The 17,986-nt window shown below is 43.8% G+C and overlaps 1 protein-coding gene across 4 annotated transcripts in view; it reads right to left on the bottom strand.

Annotated features, from left to right (window-relative positions):
* Positions 1-17,986, bottom strand: part of FHIT (fragile histidine triad diadenosine triphosphatase) — a 1,786,389-nt gene that overhangs the window by 1,029,808 nt on the left and 738,595 nt on the right. Inside the window, exon 1 of one of the 4 annotated variants that reach the window (XM_075550741.1) lies at positions 2,003-2,072. The exons of the other annotated variants lie outside the window; for them this stretch is intronic. Within the exon in view, the coding sequence (XP_075406856.1) occupies positions 2,003-2,033 (31 nt within the window). The 5' untranslated portion in view covers positions 2,034-2,072. Of the gene's footprint in view, positions 1-2,002; positions 2,073-17,986 lie in introns of those variants that run through there. 4 annotated transcript variants of the gene reach the window in all.

The following is a 17,986-nucleotide window of genomic DNA, read 5'->3' as shown; positions in this document are numbered from 1 at the left end:
TCCATGGCGGTAACCAATTTAGTAAAGTTGAAAGTGAGGCACAAACGAAAGGTCCCCAGTTCGGAGAAGGCCATGAAACTGTGTAGACGGTATTATTTCCAAGTTGAGAGGAGAGGCCGGATTCTCTGTGTGACAAATGTCAGTGAGGTTCCATCAGGAAGGGCAGGGGACTAGGCTTAAAACAGAAAAGTCCGGGGAAAAGGCTTCCCCCGTAGCAGGGGTGACTGATGAGCAATCACCCCTCTGGAACCACCTCTCCATAAATACCCATTTACCAAGCAGTTTGGAAACGTATGACTCTCTCCTTATTGCTCCTGGCTTCTGGGTCTAAGTTTTTATTTGTATCCGTACGTATGTGTACGCATGCGATTTGGAAGAAATACCTGATGACTGGCTTTGGAAAAAGCAGCCATTGAAATCCTGTGGGTGTTTTACTCTGGCACACACAGGCCTGACAACAGTCACCATCGCCAGGGCGCCACTTGGTACCTGTGCACACTGCTCTCATCCCGTCATGCAGATAACTGTACACTAACTTGCAGATGAAGATCTTAAAATAGATAGTCAAATATAGAAAAACATCTATAGGCTGAATTTTTTTTCGATTAAGGGAGACTATTGTTTGGAGTGGGGTGGGGGCACATACCACATTCCACTCATTGAATCACTCATTCCGTGGGTTTTTACTGGAAATTAGCTAGCTCACAAACTCTGAGTTTGGTATTTCAGCGCTTGGTTCAATGTCTGTATCTCACAATTAGTTCAGGGAACAAGCTCTCACATACCAAATTTTGATTCTGCAGTTTGATAGAACTTTGAAGAATCAAGCCCATAGGCTTACTAGACAGCTAAAAATTACTCACATACCCCACCACCACCACCCTCATATGTTCCACTTGCAATCAGGTGCTCCATGCTATCTCAGACAACAGTACAAACAAAAACCTCACCACCACCAAGTTACTCCTAGCTCATCGTCAGCCTATAGGACCTAGTAGAACAGTTCCTTTGGGGTTTCCACACTTCAAATCTTTATGGAAGTAAGCAACCTCATCTTTCTCTCTCGGAAAGTCTGGTGGGTTCAAACTGCTTACCTTGCAGTCAGAGCTCTTTCCACATTATTTTAAACCAAACGCACTGCCCTCTAGTCAATGTGGACTCATCATGACCACCAAGGGCAGGGTAGAAAGGACTCTGAGTTTCTAAGACTGCAACTGTGTACAGGAGTAGCAAGCCCTGGATGTCTTCCTCAGAGCATCTGGGGGTTTCAAACTGCTGACGTTGGGAATCACAGCCCCACTCAGGACCACTACACAGCCTGGGCTCTTCCATGCTATCTAGCGGACCCAGAATAACCAGCACAATACAGCGCCACATGACAGCCCACTAAACATCACGATGACCACATTCACAGGAGAGCTGCATTACTATTTTTCACAAAGGTACACCAAATATGGCAGCGGGCAATAAATCTCTTAATAAAATTGCAGTCAATTTCATATTTAATTTGGTGGCAGTCTACTTTTAAATGATTCAAAAATTTAATTTTGCAGGAAAAAAGAAACCCATAGCATATCCCCGCTCTCTCGTGGTGTTCTTAAGAGACCTGTGCACATTTAGAAGGTATCAGTGCTAAGGGGCCATCGAGGGGCCTTCCTGGTGTTTTTGATTTTGTTGTGGAAATGCTGTTATTTACTCAAATGAAATGGGTGCATATGATCGTCCAGCCACCCCAGGACATTCGTGAGCATAAGTTGTTCTGTCTTGGTCAGGTCAGCTTTAGGGTGACACTTGAGTCACTAGATGCCTCATTAGCAGCTATAGAAACAAGAGTTCAGTCTTTCCTCTCACATTTCTTATATTAGCTAACAATACGCAACTGCTTCCATAATTCCAGGTAACTTCAAGTTCCATAGAAAGCTGTTTAAAAAGGAAAGAAAAACAAAACACAGAAGGATCTCTTTACATTCCTAAAAGACTGAGATTATATCTAGTAACTCACTTTGTGATGATTCCAGCTCTTCCTTGTGCATAGGGTATGGAAGAGATGATCAGGAGAAACTTCATCTCTCAAAATCTGTTTCGAAGCCCCAGTAGAGGAAATCAACATGTAAATACACAGGAAGATGTAGAGAAAAACCATTATTTTTAAGTTCCCAATTAGTAAATATGCATGTTATCTGCACTGATTTTATCATGGAGACATATCTTATTCTGATAAATTACCTGTATATTTTGATTTGCTGACATAAAGCAAATGACTATCATATGTGGAACAGATTTTTTTCCCATAAGAACAAGCCATTTAAAAGAAAACAAGTTCAGAAGTTAATGCAAAACAAAGAAGCTGACTCCTAAGAGAAAATCCATCTTGCAGATGCTTCAGTCACTACTACCAAACAAATGAAGTATTTAGTGAGAGGCTTCATAGTTCCCCGCAGCTGCAGATCGCTACAAGAAATCTATGTGATGTGGCTGCGTTTCGACAAGTATATTTCCACATTTCATTTCTGACTCTTGGGGGAAAGCTAGGAAGCATTTTCTAGATGTCTTCTTGTATATCATGACTTTGGATATGAAATTAAGCACAAGAAAAGAAATAAAATCCTAAAAAGAAAACTGTCCTCATGATCTAACTTTAATACCATTTGATGAGATTGTCTGCATATCGTGGTTCTGATTTCCATACATCTGTGACCACCCTTTTGCCCATCACTTTGAGCAGTGGGATACTTATACATAAAAAGCATCCTGATGACAAGAATGATGCATATGTTGTATGAGTTAATACACTGAGGGAATAATTGTTATTTCTTGGAATTTTTTAAGCCACTGGAAAGAGTCGGGCTGACATAAAATTATATACATATATAATACATAGTTGGGATCTATACAAACAGCTATCAAGCCATATGTGCACATGGGTGTTTCTTCTTTTAATTGACTGACTTGATCTTACATCGGAGAAGCCTTGGTGGCGTGGTGGGCTACACATTGGGCAGCGAACAGCAAAGTCAGCAGTTCAAACACACCACCTGCTCTGGGGGAGAAAGAGCTTTCTGTTCCTATAGAGTTACAACCTTGGGAACACAAAGGGGCAGGTCTACCCTGTCCTAGAGGGTTGCTATGTGTCAGAATGGCAGTGGGCTTTGACAGGTTTCGATCTTACCTTGGAGACCTTGAATGATGCAAAGATTAACCCACTGGGCAGAAGAACCTTGGAAGAAAGGTCTGGCCATCTACCTCCACAAACTCAAGTCATTGAAAACTATATAGAGCACAATGCTACACAGGATTGGCATGAGTCAGCATAGAGAACCAGATTATAATTTATTTTTTGGCTGTCCTCCAAGTCACTGATGCGGTTCTCTGATTCCTCCAATCAATTCTCAAGGACCATGTTTCTGCTACTGTTTTTTGTTAACTTCTCCCTAAGCTCCTGTATTTCCCTTTGGTGTATGGCTTTTATCTCCTCTATGTTTCATCCTTTTTCTGTATTGTTTCCCTCATATCCTGTATGACTCCAAGCAGCATTCTGAGAATTTCTTTGTGTGGCATCTCAATGTCTGCTTCTTCTATGTATGTTGTTATGTTCAGGACATCTTCTGCTTTTGCCTTTTGTTTCTCCTGTTTTTTTCGTTGAGGTCGTTGGGGCTGATGGCTGTTTGCATTGAGTTGTTTGAGAGGGACCAGGTGCCATTCATTTTCCAGGCTCTCTCTGTGAGACTTATAGGAATGCTTCTTTGAACTGTCTACAGCTGATTTTACTATGGGATTAACCTACCACTTTTTCCTCCTTTGGCTTCTCTATCAGGGGAGTGCCCCAGAAGGCTGGTCAGTTGCCTGCCTCAGTGTTGCAGAGGTTGGGCAGAAATTCCTGCAATTGTTTGGAATGTTGACAAGTGTTGGCTGAGCTGCCTTATGTCCCCAGGTACAGAGGCAGGAATTCCCTGGTGAGAAGTTGGGCGGAGTATAACCTGGAGAGAAAGTGGGCCTTTCCCTAGCCTTGGGCTAGCTATGCAGGGTGGAGGTCACCTAGCTGGGTGGGGCACAGGCCTGCAAATGCCCTAGGGCAAAGGGAGTGTTCTGTAGGTCAGCAGTGGAATGTGAGAGAACAGGAAAGAGACAAACAGGAGGAGAAAAATTTTAAAGTAAGACCTTTAGACTGTGCAGGGATATAGGGAAGCAAGGGAAGCAAACACAACTATGTAGCTGAGTCCCATTCCCTGCCTGTGGAGCTGCAAGGGTTTAGTCCCTGCCCCTGCCCCTGCCCGGAGGCAGCACCGCAAATGCCAGCAGGAGTTGCAGCTGAGCCGCAAGAAAAGTCGCAATAAAGCCACTGAGCAGCCCTTAAAGAAGTGGGGGGACAGAGAGCAGAGATGTAAACAGAAGCAGCAATGTAGCTGAACCCTGATCCCTGCCCATGGAGCTGCAAGGGTTTGGGTTTAGTCCCTGCTCAGACATGTAGTGGCAAGCTGTGGCCGTGCAGTGAAAAAGCCCCTGCGCAGGCTTCCAAGGCTGTGTGGGAATAGAGAGCAGAGATGTAAACAGAAGCAACAATGTAGCTGAACCCCGTCCCTGCTAGTGAAGCTGCAAGGGTCCTGTCCCTGCCCTGAGGCAGGTAGGGGATAACAGTGGCTGTGTTAAGATCAAGCCCCACTACAGGCTCCAAATGGTCCCGGCTCCGGCACATACAAAGGCTGGGCTAAGGTCAAGCCCCAGCCGGCTTCCACTGAGGTAAGCCAAAAGCCCCAGCCCCTCAAAACCCCGTGGGTCTGTGCCTACTTATCTTTATGATGTACCTCCTGTGATCCAGCAGCGTTGAATTTCCCTCTAAGCAACTCTCCTGGACTGGTTTCTGCGGAGTCCCTCTGGTGTCACTCCGTCACCATCTTCCCGGAAGTCTCCCTATAATTTATTTTTTTATGTTGTATTAGCTAAACTATTTTTATGGCTTGAGAAGAACTTGAGATGTGAACCCTGGAATCCTTTATTTCATTTTCAGAAGGGGATGCTTCAGCATACTACTGTGAGTGGAGATGGGGGTAGAGAAGTGGTCTCTTGATATCAGCAAAACATTAGTGCATTGAGATTTCTCACAAATTTGATGGCCCAGGTAACAAAAGGCAAGAGACTTTGGCCAGTTGCTCACTCACTCGGCTGGGTCTGGCCTCTTTTCCATGTAATTCCACCACACTCAATGGAGCATGAGTCATTTGAGTAATGAGTCAGAAAATGTTTAGCAGCTTCAATACAGGATGTGATATTTAGATGTGAGATGTGATACATCTCAGAGGTACAGGGGATCTCTAGATGACAAAACAGCTCTGTTTTGTTTGTTTATTTAAGCAAAAGGGAAGTTATTTATTGGCACCCATACGGGAAACCCTAGAGGGGCCCAGCATACCCTACTGTGTAGGCATGCCCAGCAAAGTGTCACACCATTCACTGTACCCCCCATGTCCCAAAGGGACTCCCTTCAGCTGAGCCCCAAAGCCACTGGACTGGCTGGGAGTGTTTTTAAGTCTGTCTTTATGGCAAATTTATATGAGGGGGGCACCAAAAAAGCCCAGAATTTTTTTACCCCAAAGCTATGAATTTAATTTTTTAAAAAAAATAACCTTATCACCTTCAACATACTTTTATTACACTGACTTCATTCTTAGAAACATTTTTCAAACTCCTCTGTTTGGATGGCTGACAGCACCTCCCTCATTTTTTTCCTCGCCTCTTCTATGTCATCAAGTCAATGTCCTTTCATGTCCCTCTTAATTTGTGGAAACCAAAAGAAGTTACAGAGTGAGGTCAGGTGAGTAAGGTGCGTGGGGCAAGAGAGGGAAGCTGTTTTTTGCCATAAACTGGAGCACTGATTGGCTACGTGAGCAGGTGCATTGTCGTGGTGGCAAAACCTGTCCCCCTTCTACCACAGATCAGGCTTTTTGTTGTTGTTATACATTGTTAAGTCATTTTTTAAGAACCTCTAAATAGAAACTTTGATTAACAGTCTCACGGTTGAACGAACTCCAAATGAACTATGAATTGACATTTTTGTCCATTTGGGAGGTTGACAGATGTCCAGAATGAGTTTTGTCATCAATCAATATTTCACCTTTTTTTAAACGACAAAATCACTCATACACTTGAGTTTTTCCCATAGTGCTGTCCTTGTCACCTGTATTCAACATAGCAAGAAGGTTCTGCAGCATTTTCCCTGAGCTGGAAACAAAATTTCACAGCTGTATGCTGTTTCTTAAATCGGCCATCACAATAAATGAGGTTTGGGCAAAATAGTTTTATGAAAAATTCACTGTGACCAAAGAAAATCTTCCCAGGTGACGCCACTGGGTGCACTAACTCGGAGCGAGTTGCTTGATACTGAGTGGGAAAAATATGTACTAAGAAAACTCCGCTCAGTCCAGGTCAATACCTTTTGAAGGGGGGGGGGGCGGTGGGGGGAAGAGGAGAGGCTCACCCCCCCCTTTGTTAGACGTGTATAATTTGGGCACTACCTGTATGAGGATAACAAAAACCAAACTCACTGCCATGAAGTTGATGCCAACTCATAGCGACCTGGTAGGTCAGGGGTGGGTTTCTGAGGCTGTACCTGTTATAAGAGTGGAATGCCCTATCTTACTCCCACAGAGTTGCTGGTGATTTTGAACTGTGTTTTCAGATAGTAGGTTCTGTTGTTCTCTGGGTGAACAACATTTTGTTTTTTTGTTTTTAAGGGGAGAGAGGGAATGCAGTCCCCCACTGTATAACCACAAATTATGCAGTTGAGTTTCCCACATTTGGGGGAAATCGCAGGACATTTTGTTTTTGATGAACAAAATTCTCTAGTTCTTTCCAGGGGATAGAAGCTGGATCATAATGCCATCTCATGGCATCTAAGGGTCCCAAGAGCCCTAAATCCAAGCAGAAAACCATAGCAAGAGGCTAAGGACTGCATGCACACACTTGTAACTGGTGCGCTATCCAAATTTAGCAAGAGGAAATGTTCTCTAATGGATTTTGTGTTTATTTAAATAGCAACTGCATCCCTGGATGCAGGTATCTGTTTTAAAAAAAAGTAAATTCTAAAGCTTCATGAAAGTAATAAACATTCCATTTAAATTTAAAACGTTGGTTGATTAGTATTGTTTTCTTCCTTTTCTAAAACATACAGTGCCTAGATTATCGTGACTGGAAATACCACGGTTCACAGAAACATCTATAGGTGCTTTTAAATTCCATGTTTACATAAAATCCTATTGTATCCCTCTGCTAGTATTAATATTGTTTTTTCCACTTTCAATGATAGCAGATGGCTGAAACAGGAATTGCATGTTGCTGAAAGAAATCATGGAATCAGTATAAACTAATGTACAACATCACTAGACTGAGGCTGGGGGTGCTGAGTGTGAGTACGGTTTTGCCTGTCTCACTCAGGGTTATAGAGGGCTTCACCCCAGAGCACTGCAATACATTTAATGTTGTAACAAGTGGGGTCACATGCTTTTTGAGGGGAGTCCCAGATTGAATACAAAAGTCGTTTACACTATACTGTCGTTTCTGAATTATTACAGAAAAGGTTGAAATAGTGCACGAGTTCCCACAAGGTTACACAAAGGCAGGAAGTAAGCCTACTGGGAGCATGTGCTGATAGACCTGTCTGGCACGGGTTGGTAAACCTTTTTAAACCTTAAAAAAATGTATCTGGAAAGTGCAAAATGGGGTATGCTGTACTGACTGTCACCTTGCATGATAACCCTTATCAATGGGTTGGGGCTGACTGCAGGAATAGGTAGGATCCTGGCCAAGTGGGGAGTCATGATGGATAAGTGATGTGTGCCAAGAAGAAAGGCAATTTCCCCCTGGTTTGCCGTCCAGGGAGCAGAGCAATAATGCTCTAATGTGCACGCGAATCACTTGGTACCTTTTGTAAAATGTAGGCTCTGTTTCAGTTGGTCGGGTCTGCATTTTTACGGGCTGCTGGGTGGGCTGATGTGGCTGGTCTCGGGATCGTGCTGAGAAGGGGATGCACTCTCCCATAGATTTGACTGAATCTATAACCATCTACGGACTCGCTTCCTATGTTATGTGCCTGGGAGGGCACGCACTTGCCATACTGCAGGAAAAGCAAGCAGCACGGTAAACACAGTGTTTCACGTAATTCTCACAGACCACCACGGGGACAGCGGAAAGTTTGCAGCTAAGGAAAAGGAGACGTAAAGGGACCACGCAATTTGCCTGGGGGCTCAGAGCTGAAAAGTGATCTGAACAAGGTTAGAACTCAGAAAGTCAAACTCTGTAGCCTTGCTCTTGACATCTGTAACAACACTAGAGAGCTTATTGGGTGCCATTCAGGAGGCGATTTTACATGGATTCTCTTTTTCGCTTTTCATAATAACCCTAGGCAGTGCGTAATATTATTTTCATTTTACAGATAAGAAAATTAATTAACCTTCCTTCAACTGCCTCAAAGTCTAGTGATTCTTATTTAAGTAAAAGATTAGATCAATAAAAGTATCTATAATGAACTAAGCACAAGGAAGAGTATGCTAACCAGGAGAAAATTGAGCTAGGCTAAAAATCATAAAAAAATTTTTTAAAAGCTTAATGATGTCAGTGAACATGCAAAAGACCCTCTTATAAATGCACGCTATGCAAATGCGCCTTTGACAGGGGGCTGGTAGTTGGGGCAAATGCCTCTATGGAGTTCAGCCGGGACGTTATCACAGTCCAAACGATTGTTGGTCCGGAACAGAATTCATCAGTGGGATTTACAGTTTGAGAAGTATCAGAGATTCATTTCTTATCACCTTCTTTTACTACCTAAAAGATCCTTCTTTATTAACAAGCTAATGAAATAAGATTGTATCAGTAAATTTCCCCGGAGACGAGACTCCAATATAAGCAGTCGGCAACGGACGCTGCATGGATGCTGAAGAGGAGGAAAACCACCACAGCGAGGGTGCAGGGTGTTTGCCTTGTGTTGATTTCAGAATTGTAACAGGAGCTCTCCAGCCTGACTGTGCTTTGGAATTAAGGGGCGAGGGGCTAATAAAATGCCTATATCCTACTTCAAAGTCCCTAATTTAAATGGACGTGATGCCACGTGGACACCATGGCATTGTAACGCTCCCCGCCTACCTCATGGACTCTCAAGGTTGCCAGTCACTTCATTAAGGCAGTGCCTGTCCCACCTGATGGGGCAAGTAGTTGTCAAGGAATTAGCTATCTCATCGGCGGATGTCAATGCTAAGGAGATACTGAGGGCGTAAAACAATCTTTCTCTCCTGAAAATTCAAACTCACCCCCATCAACTCATAGCAACCCTATAGGTCAGGGCAGAACTGCCCCTGTGAGTCTCAGAGGCTGTAACTCTTTGTTGGAGTGGAAATCCCTTTCTTTCTCCCTCAGGGTGTCAGGTGGTTTTGAACCGCTGATCTTGCAGTTACCAACCCATCTCGTAACCACCAAGGCTCCTTTTCCCCCGAAAGGGCAGTCAAAAGCCATAAAACCAGGCCACTGATCATGGAGCAGGTTCTGATTCTGGGCAGGCCTATGTGCATGACAGCAGAACTGGAATCCACAGCAGTTTCCATGGCTGGCTGTTTGGAAGTGGATCGCCAGGACTCACTTGGCTAACAGCTGACTGTTCACCATTTACACCATCCAGAGATTCCAACATTATATAAGAAGTGAGTATTGTTAACAACAATCAAAAAGTTTTTTTTTTCTGTAGTCTTAACTTTCAAAAAAAAGAGGGTGCTCTCCCCTGACCAAAACTCAGGACTGTTCCCACTGGAGGGCAGCCTCCTCTCAGGATGAAACAAATGGAGACACTTAGCCTTATTACAAGACCAAAGGTAAAATTATTGGCCAAGACTGAAACACTTGTATGAGCTTCATTTCAAGGCAATTTCCAGGAGATAGAGCATTTGGGGTAAAAAGAATGTATATTAAATGTCAAGATACTGCCAAATTAAGTGCCTGGAGTGCCTTAAAACATTTTACTTCGAAAACACTGACTTGAATAGATACAGCCAATCCGTGCGAGACCAAGCTCAGCATCAGCGCTAGCTACGTTGGCTTTAATGTATTATTTTAATTTTGTTTACTTAGAGAAGAAAACATCCATCTGCCAGCTAAAATTAAAAGGATAAACTGTTACCCCTATAGTTAAATATCTTGATAGAGGCAAGGCCCTGGAGTGTACAACATGACACGTCATAAGCATGATGACGAGGATATGCAGTGGTGATTTATACATGAATGTTTTTATGTCACATCCTATGGCAGTGAGTTGTCATGGCATTCCCTCTGACTCAGAGTGACCCCTGAAGAGCAGAGCAAGGTTTTGCTCAGCCCTGCAACATCTTCATGATCGCTGGGATGCTTCTGTCCACTCCTGAAGTTCTGGTGCCGTGTCCTCAACCGAGGAGGCTCATCTTCCGGCTGTATCAGGATGATATTCTGTTATGATCTTGGGAATCGATTGCCAGAGATTTCTTCCTCATCTGTTTGAGTCTGGAACCTCCACTGAAACCTCTCTACCATGGGCGACTTGTTCGTATTTGAAATACCGGGGCTATCTCTTTGGGTTTCACCTCAATATGCAAGTTCAACACGGGGTGCCACGCAACTCGCTGAACAAGTCTACATGTGACAGGAAAGGACCATGAGACTAAGAATGCTTCTAAACGTTTCTAAACCCACGTTTCTAAACCCATACATCAATAAAGGACTTCCCCCCAAGCTGTCTAAGTCCAACCCCAGCGCCTGTCACAATGAACATTACTTCTGTCCTAACTGAGGCAGTGGCGATGCAATCCCTGGGCCTTTTGCCTCCCGGAGTTCACTTGAACCACCAACCTTGTGGTTAGTAGAACAACGCTTAACCCCCAAGGCCACCAGGGCTTCTTTGTGCATTACAAGAGGAGTCTATATCAGAGCAAGCTGAGACAAGCAGACATGAAAAGAAAATCACATCATAAAAGAGGCTGCATGACACCAATGAATTTATTCTTTCACCCTACTGTGTGTTGCTGTTGCTGTTTTAAACAAATGAACACTTTTCACAAGCTGTTGATGGTTCCCTTCATGTCTGTATGCAACGTCCTTCAATCCTGTTAAGGATGAATTTCGCATTCCCGTTGCTCTCTACAGTTACTGAACCAGAGGTTGGGCTCACTGGTCACATTTCTTCAAAGATTTACTTCCCAGATCACGGGTTGGCAAAGGTTTACTGCAAATGACCAGACAGTAAACACTTTAGGCTCTGCGGGCCCTATGGTCCCTGTCACAACTACTCAGCCCTGCTGCAGTAGCATGAAAGCAGCCACGGACGATACTAAAAGAAAGGGCAAGGCTGTGTCCCAATAAAACTTTATTTATGGACACTGAAACATGAATTTCATACCATTTTAGGTGGCATGAATTATTTCTCATTTTTAGGTCCCACCCACCCCGAACCATTCAAAATTATAAAAACCATTTTTTAGCAGGAAGCCAAATCTGACCGAGTAGATGCAATTTGGAGACCCCAGTTCTCACTGAAAGGGGTCCTGGTGGTGTAGTGGGTTATACACATCGGGCCGTTAACTGGGAGGTCAGCAGTCCGAACTCACCAGTCAGCCTCGTAAGAAGCAGACGAGGCTTTCTGCTCCCATAAAGACCGTGGAAGCCCAAGGGACCTGTATGGTTGCTCTGAGTGGAAACTGACTCTGGCATTGGGTCTGGCTTCTAACTGATGGAAAGCCTGGGGCACTTGAACCATAAAGACATTTGCAGCATCAATGTCTAGCATGCTTTAAGAGCTCGTTAGACAGTGCTCTCCTGCCCCAAGTGCAGAAACGTCCCCAATTACCAGATGCTGGATCCCATACCTTCTCCCAAACCACTTTTTAATTCTAAACAATTTTCTCTGGTGTAAATGTATCCCATTTAAGTCATCAGCACTCTTGAAAATATTAGTCAATTCTGACTGTAACATCTTAATTAAAGTTCTCTATTTTACGTCTAATATTTCCTAATATCCATTACAATGGCAACACGGAAGTCACAGACAAAATTAATACCCAAACAGTTCATTAAAGAACTTAGCAGGCTGCAATGCCAAGGAGAAATGCTCAGGATTGAGTTGTTTATCGGGACGTTAGAACGTTCGTTCTGTCAAGTTTGCTAATAAATGCCCAAAGGGAATAATACCACTCTGCTTGCTATCCGTGGGTCAGCAAGCCTAACATCCCCCATGAAGTGCCCAAAGGCCCCCCATTCCACAAGCCAGCCTCCTGCGCCAAGTCCATCGCTCTGTTCCAGGACGGGGCTCCTGGTTGTGCTGTGCTCCTGTCGCTCTGGCTCTCATGGAGACCCAGGAGGCTCATGCTGCAGGGATCTCAGGCCCAGAGGACACGCTCTACTCCTGGTAACAAGGTCCTTCTCCTGCTTCTCAGAGGGCTCATTTCACACACAGCAGGATGGCATTCCAGGGAATCCTGTTCAGTTCCTCCAGGTGAATCTGATCAGTACCTCTTCTACCTTCTTACCAGACCAGCGCCACATTCAATAAGCACTACCCCGGCTCTGACTTACACTGACCCTATACGATCCTAAATCTTTACAGGAGCAGACAGCCTCGTTTTTCTCAAGTAGAGTGGCTGGTTGGTTTAAATTGCAGGCTTGTGTTTCACAGCCTCGTGCTTAACCCATAGCACCACCCGGCTCTTTAAATAACGTTAAAAGCAACTGTAAAACACTGTACCATGCACAATGAAAATGCCTTCTATACGCCTTTTGGAAAAGAGGTTATAGAATCTTGGATTCGAGGGTTATCCTGAAGATCACATAAGCCAAACATTTCCAAAAGACATTCTCCAGAGCAGTCCAAGTACTTTGCTGGCCTCTCTGAGGAGGCTTATGGACTCTGAGAACCTCTGGGAAAGGGTACATTGGAACCTGCTCCCGCAGACTCCTGAGAAAGGTTTGTTAAAGTTTTAGTATATTTCAAGTCCACTGCTAACTTGAAACTGGCCGTGCAAGAGTATATTTATATCATGAAAATCCACTGGCATTCCAAATCAACACTTCTTCCCCCTCTGAGAGCAAGCTCACCAAAGCCCCTTCACCTCACCACACCAAAGCTCCTCAGACATGTCACACACACACACTCACTCACATAGAAAGCTAGCGAGACCAAGAGACCCAGCAACAAGGAGACAGAGAGAGAAAGCGACTCTTGAACTCTAGGGCAACATCTGTAGGTTCAGGAGGAAGGGATTACTCCAGAAGCAAACCCAAGAGACTATAGGATCAATCACTGTGTGGGATCACCTTTCACACTCTGCTCCCTGTACGTACAATCCTAAAGTTAAATGTATGTTCACTCTGAATTAAATATAGCTAACTGGAGACTAAGGGATTCAAACATTTTTCATGAAATGACAATTTATCAGAGCCTATTATCTCCTCTGATTAGATGGGCCCATCCACCATGGAAAAAAGGGAGAGAATTACCAAGGTCTATACTCCCTTGTACCACTGTGGTCCGAGAAGTGCTGTTTTCACTGCTGCATAATGTCAGCTCATTGTCCACAAAGTGCCAGTCCATTGCCCTCGCCTTTATTTTTGCTAAATGAAAATCCTTGCCATGCCCTGATGTTGTTGTTGTTGTTTTGGGCAGGGGTGGGTTGGGGGCAGGAGACTCTTGGATGATGCCTGGTCCATTGTCTTCCTGCACTGAACTACATTGAGTCACACACCAGCCCAAAAACCTAATCTAAACAAATCATTTTGCTGTTTTTTCCCCCGACTTTGCTGCCTGCGTCTTCACTTTGCATCATTATTTCAGGCATCAATGAAGCCCCGTTAGTAAAGCCATTCTCCTTTAGTAAAGCCCCTTTAGTAAAGCCAGAAAGAGGGGGGGGGGCGGAGGGGAGAAGACGATGTACAGCAACCAGGTAGAAATTGGAATCGCTCAATAGGATTATATTCCTATTTGTCAGCAAATATGATAACAGTTCATACCAGAGTAGGTTAAATCTGAGTGGTCTCTACCTAAATTTGAAACACACTTCTAAGTCTTAGACAAGAATATGCAGAACTTGAAGGTTCCTGAAATTCTACAACAACATATACATGCATAATGTGTAGGCTCAAATAAATCTACCTCTCCAATCTTTAGAAGGCACATTTTGGAGGCAGACAGAGATGTATTTTGTTAGTGTTCGATGGAAACTCTCTGTATTATGTGACCATACTAGTATTCACCCTGGGGTTATTCATACTGAATCTTCATTATTTATTTTGGGACTCACATGGTGTTATTTTTCATTCAGATCTAAAGTGGGTTATGCATTCTGCAGCAAAATATTTAAATGAAATTCGGAGACCTACAAAGTCTTGCAGCAAAGCAGGGACGATTTATCAATACTGCAGGTCTCAAGAGTGTTGACCTAGCAAGCAAACCAGGCTTGGTCCTCAAAAGCAAAGTTCAACACAATGCACAACACAATGCAAGAATCCTAATTCATGTGTCAACAAAACCAAACATCCAGCAACCTGCCCCCACCCTCCACCCTTCTCAGATCAGTCCGTAAGTAACAGAGCAGAATCAATGACTTCATGTCACCGCACTCACTGCCATCTAGTCAATTCTGACTCATGGCGACCTCTAGGACAAAGTAGAACTGCCCCTGTGAGTTTCCAAAACTGTAAGTCACTCTCTATGGGAGTAGAAAGCTTCATCTTTTGCCCACAGAGTAGGTGGTGGAGTTGAAGTGCTGACCTTGTAGTTAGTGGTCCTCTACATAACCTACGATGCCCCCAGGGTTCCTGGTGGCAAGTATGGTGAGATTTAGTGACACTATTGGACATGTTATCAGGAGACAGCAGTCCCTGGAGAAGGGAATCGTGTTTAGTAAAGTAGAGGGGCAGTGAAAAGAAACAAGTGCTCAGAAGCTCGGTAAGGAACCCAGAGGGTGCTACTGGGTGAGCTTTGGACTGCTAGCGACAGGCTAAGTGGTTCAAGATAAGACTCTCAACTCTCGTAAGGTTTATAGCCTGGGAAACCCTGTAGAGGGTTTTAGTTTTGGTTTTGATGAGAGGTTATATAGTTCAACTTTCTGTTTTACAAATGGGAAAATGGAGGCTCAAGGAAGTTTAATAGTTGGTTAATGTCATACAAGATGTTTAGCTGCTGGCAGGTCTGGTTCTCAGCTCAACCCAGATATTTTCACTTATGGATTCAATGAGCCATGTCTCAGTTTCCTGCTTCTTTATTAATAAAAATCGTCCTCACTTACTGAGCTACTCTGGATGCTGGGCACTGCACTGGGCTGCTCACAGGCTCATCTATCGCAGGCACGCAGTCCAGCCTTATGACGTGTTTGCGTTTTGATGAACTACACTTAATGACCATCCATTTTTTAAAGCGATCCATGGTATTTTTTTTAATGTGTGTATATTTTAAGACACATCAGAAGGCTTATAGGTAAGGTTTACAAGTCCCAAAGAAAAATAAAGATTTGATTTCTAAAGATATTGCAATAAAAAACAATAAAAATGAGGGTGAAAAAAAGAGGTGTTTGACTTAGGTTACATCTGCCCTCTGACAGTCTTAGCAGCATAACCCTGTCATAATTTAGAGACTACCTGTACGCCATTTTGTCCTCTGGCCATGGGAAGGAGGCCAGTTCCATGCACTTATTGTGACTGGAATGACACAGAGAGGTTCCATAACATGTCCAAGGTGACACCTCTCTCCAGAGGTAGAGTCTGCAGCAGGAATCATGTCTCTGACTGCAAGGCTTTCAGACTTCTCTGGTGTTCTCTTTTATCCTCCTCCACCGTCCTTATTTTTAGCTATTTCCATCTAAAAGCAGGTGTGATTGAAATCAAAGGTCAGCTCTCCATAACTTAACTCAAATGTTCTCTCTTCCTGGCTCCAGAAGACAAATGACCATCTCCATCATATCCTTGGACCAGAAAGGAGGTGCTGAGATGAGTATGCTAAGAGAATTTGGATGCCATTACAATGGGGCTCCGTGCTCTTAGCCCTTAAGGGAACTGACCTTGATTGTGGTTCCTTTCTTTCTCCCCACATTGACTGACACAAAACAGATTAAGTGGCTAACAATTCTCTACCAGCTTTTAAAAAATATGGATCATCCATAAAGGAGGCACTGTCCATTTGGAATTCAGGGACAGGGTCTGAAAAATGCCAGTCCCTACAATCCTCACGAGAAAGGGAGGGGAGAGGAATGAGAGGCGTGTGCAGACCTTTTGCACCCTGAGACCTCTGTGCCTGGGGCTACGTAACCCCACTTCAAACCGGAAGTCATGTTCTAGGAAAGCCTAGTGATGGGATTGTACACCACCAACAGGAGATGGCTTACGGGATTTGGGTAGTTTGCAATTTTCCTTCAAGAAGGCAGCCTGCAAGAACAGGAAGAACGAGTTATGGTATGATGATGTCACATATGGGAGGTGGCATTTGTTTGAGTCTGTGAGAGAGAAATAAAGGCAAGCAGGACAGCCTGGATTAAGCAGGGCCCTGGGACTGGTCCATCCATTCTACTGGTCAGTGACCTCCTGCCTGGAGCCATTGAACAATCTTACACAACACTTTCCTTGTTTCTCATTTTAAACTCAACAAGAAAGTAAATTTCAACTGTTTTCTTTTTCTGCATAGAAAACGTATATATGCAGATACAGGATAACACATTTAAATAGACGCAAAACATTTATAGTGTCACATGATCATCCTCCCACCCCAAACTTTCTAGGTCCAACCTGTGTTTTAAGCACACATAATGCAGAATTACCCATACATGTGTACATGTTTATACAATGGAGGGAATCTCATTCGATAGACTGTTCTCTCTTCTAACTTGGTCTTGCAACTTGGGGGAAAGCACCATCCAATAAGTCGCGCACATGTTGCTTTAGGACAGTCAGCGCAATCCTTACAGCGTCCCAGCACGCTTCCCTCCTCCCTGAGCTTCTCATTCCAGTTCATCCTTCTTTCTTTCGTATCCTCCACATTTTCTGAATTTCGTCCCTGGCCAAACGCTGTCCCTTTGACCTGTACGGCTGATTGTTCTAAAGAGCGCACACCTCCCTGGTGTTATTGTTCACGTTATAGGTTGAGCTGCTGTTTGACTGGAGGTTGAGCCAAGGGGATGAATTCAAGGATGACCCATTTCCAGTCTTTCACCAATTTCTATCAGACTGGTAATCTGGCCATTTTTTTAAAACATGATTCAGGGGCTTTGCCTCACATTTTTTTTCTCACTCTGTACACAGAGGTTCATACTGTTATCCCTTACAGAGTGGCCAGCAAGGGCAGATGGGCACGAACTAGAGCTTCTTGAGTCCAGGCCGAGGAGGCTGAGGTTCAGATAGTCCATGAATCCTTGGACTGTTTCCATCCATCTTTGATTTTCTTCACTCCTGCTTTGCTTTGGACAGGGAGGGACTGCTAGTTACAAAGGAGATGCCCTTGGGTGGCCACTCCTAAGCTTTAAAGATCCCAGTTGATACTCACTTTCCTCTTCCATCAGAGCCTTGGAGACCATTCTGTGCCTTACAACTGAAATCAAAGATAACAAAGCCTCTGCTCTCTGCTGTTGACTCTATCTCATAATGACCCTATAGAACCAAGAAGAACTATCTCAGAAGGTTTCCAAAACTGTAGATCTACACCATAGGTTCCCACATTTATTTGACCTACTGCCCCCTATTTAGGAAAAAGAAAAAAATATGACTTAGTGCCAACTTAGCAATAAAAAATGCCTGTGCTGTTGTTACTGATCCAGGGTAAAGTGTATGTATCTGTTTTTAAAGTGGCTGGTGGGTTCAAACCATCAACCTTTTGGTTTGCAGGAAAGTGTTTTAAGCACTGTGTCACCAGGACTCCTACATTACTGCACATAATTCTTTTAACACCATCAAAGTTGTAACTCATATGCATATAAGATAAACCACTTAACCAGTTCACTTTTGA

Source organism: Tenrec ecaudatus, chromosome 5, assembly GCF_050624435.1.
Source record: "Tenrec ecaudatus isolate mTenEca1 chromosome 5, mTenEca1.hap1, whole genome shotgun sequence".
Classification (NCBI taxonomy): Eukaryota; Metazoa; Chordata; class Mammalia; order Afrosoricida; family Tenrecidae; genus Tenrec; species Tenrec ecaudatus.
This window is presented reverse-complemented; position numbering and strand designations above follow the sequence as displayed.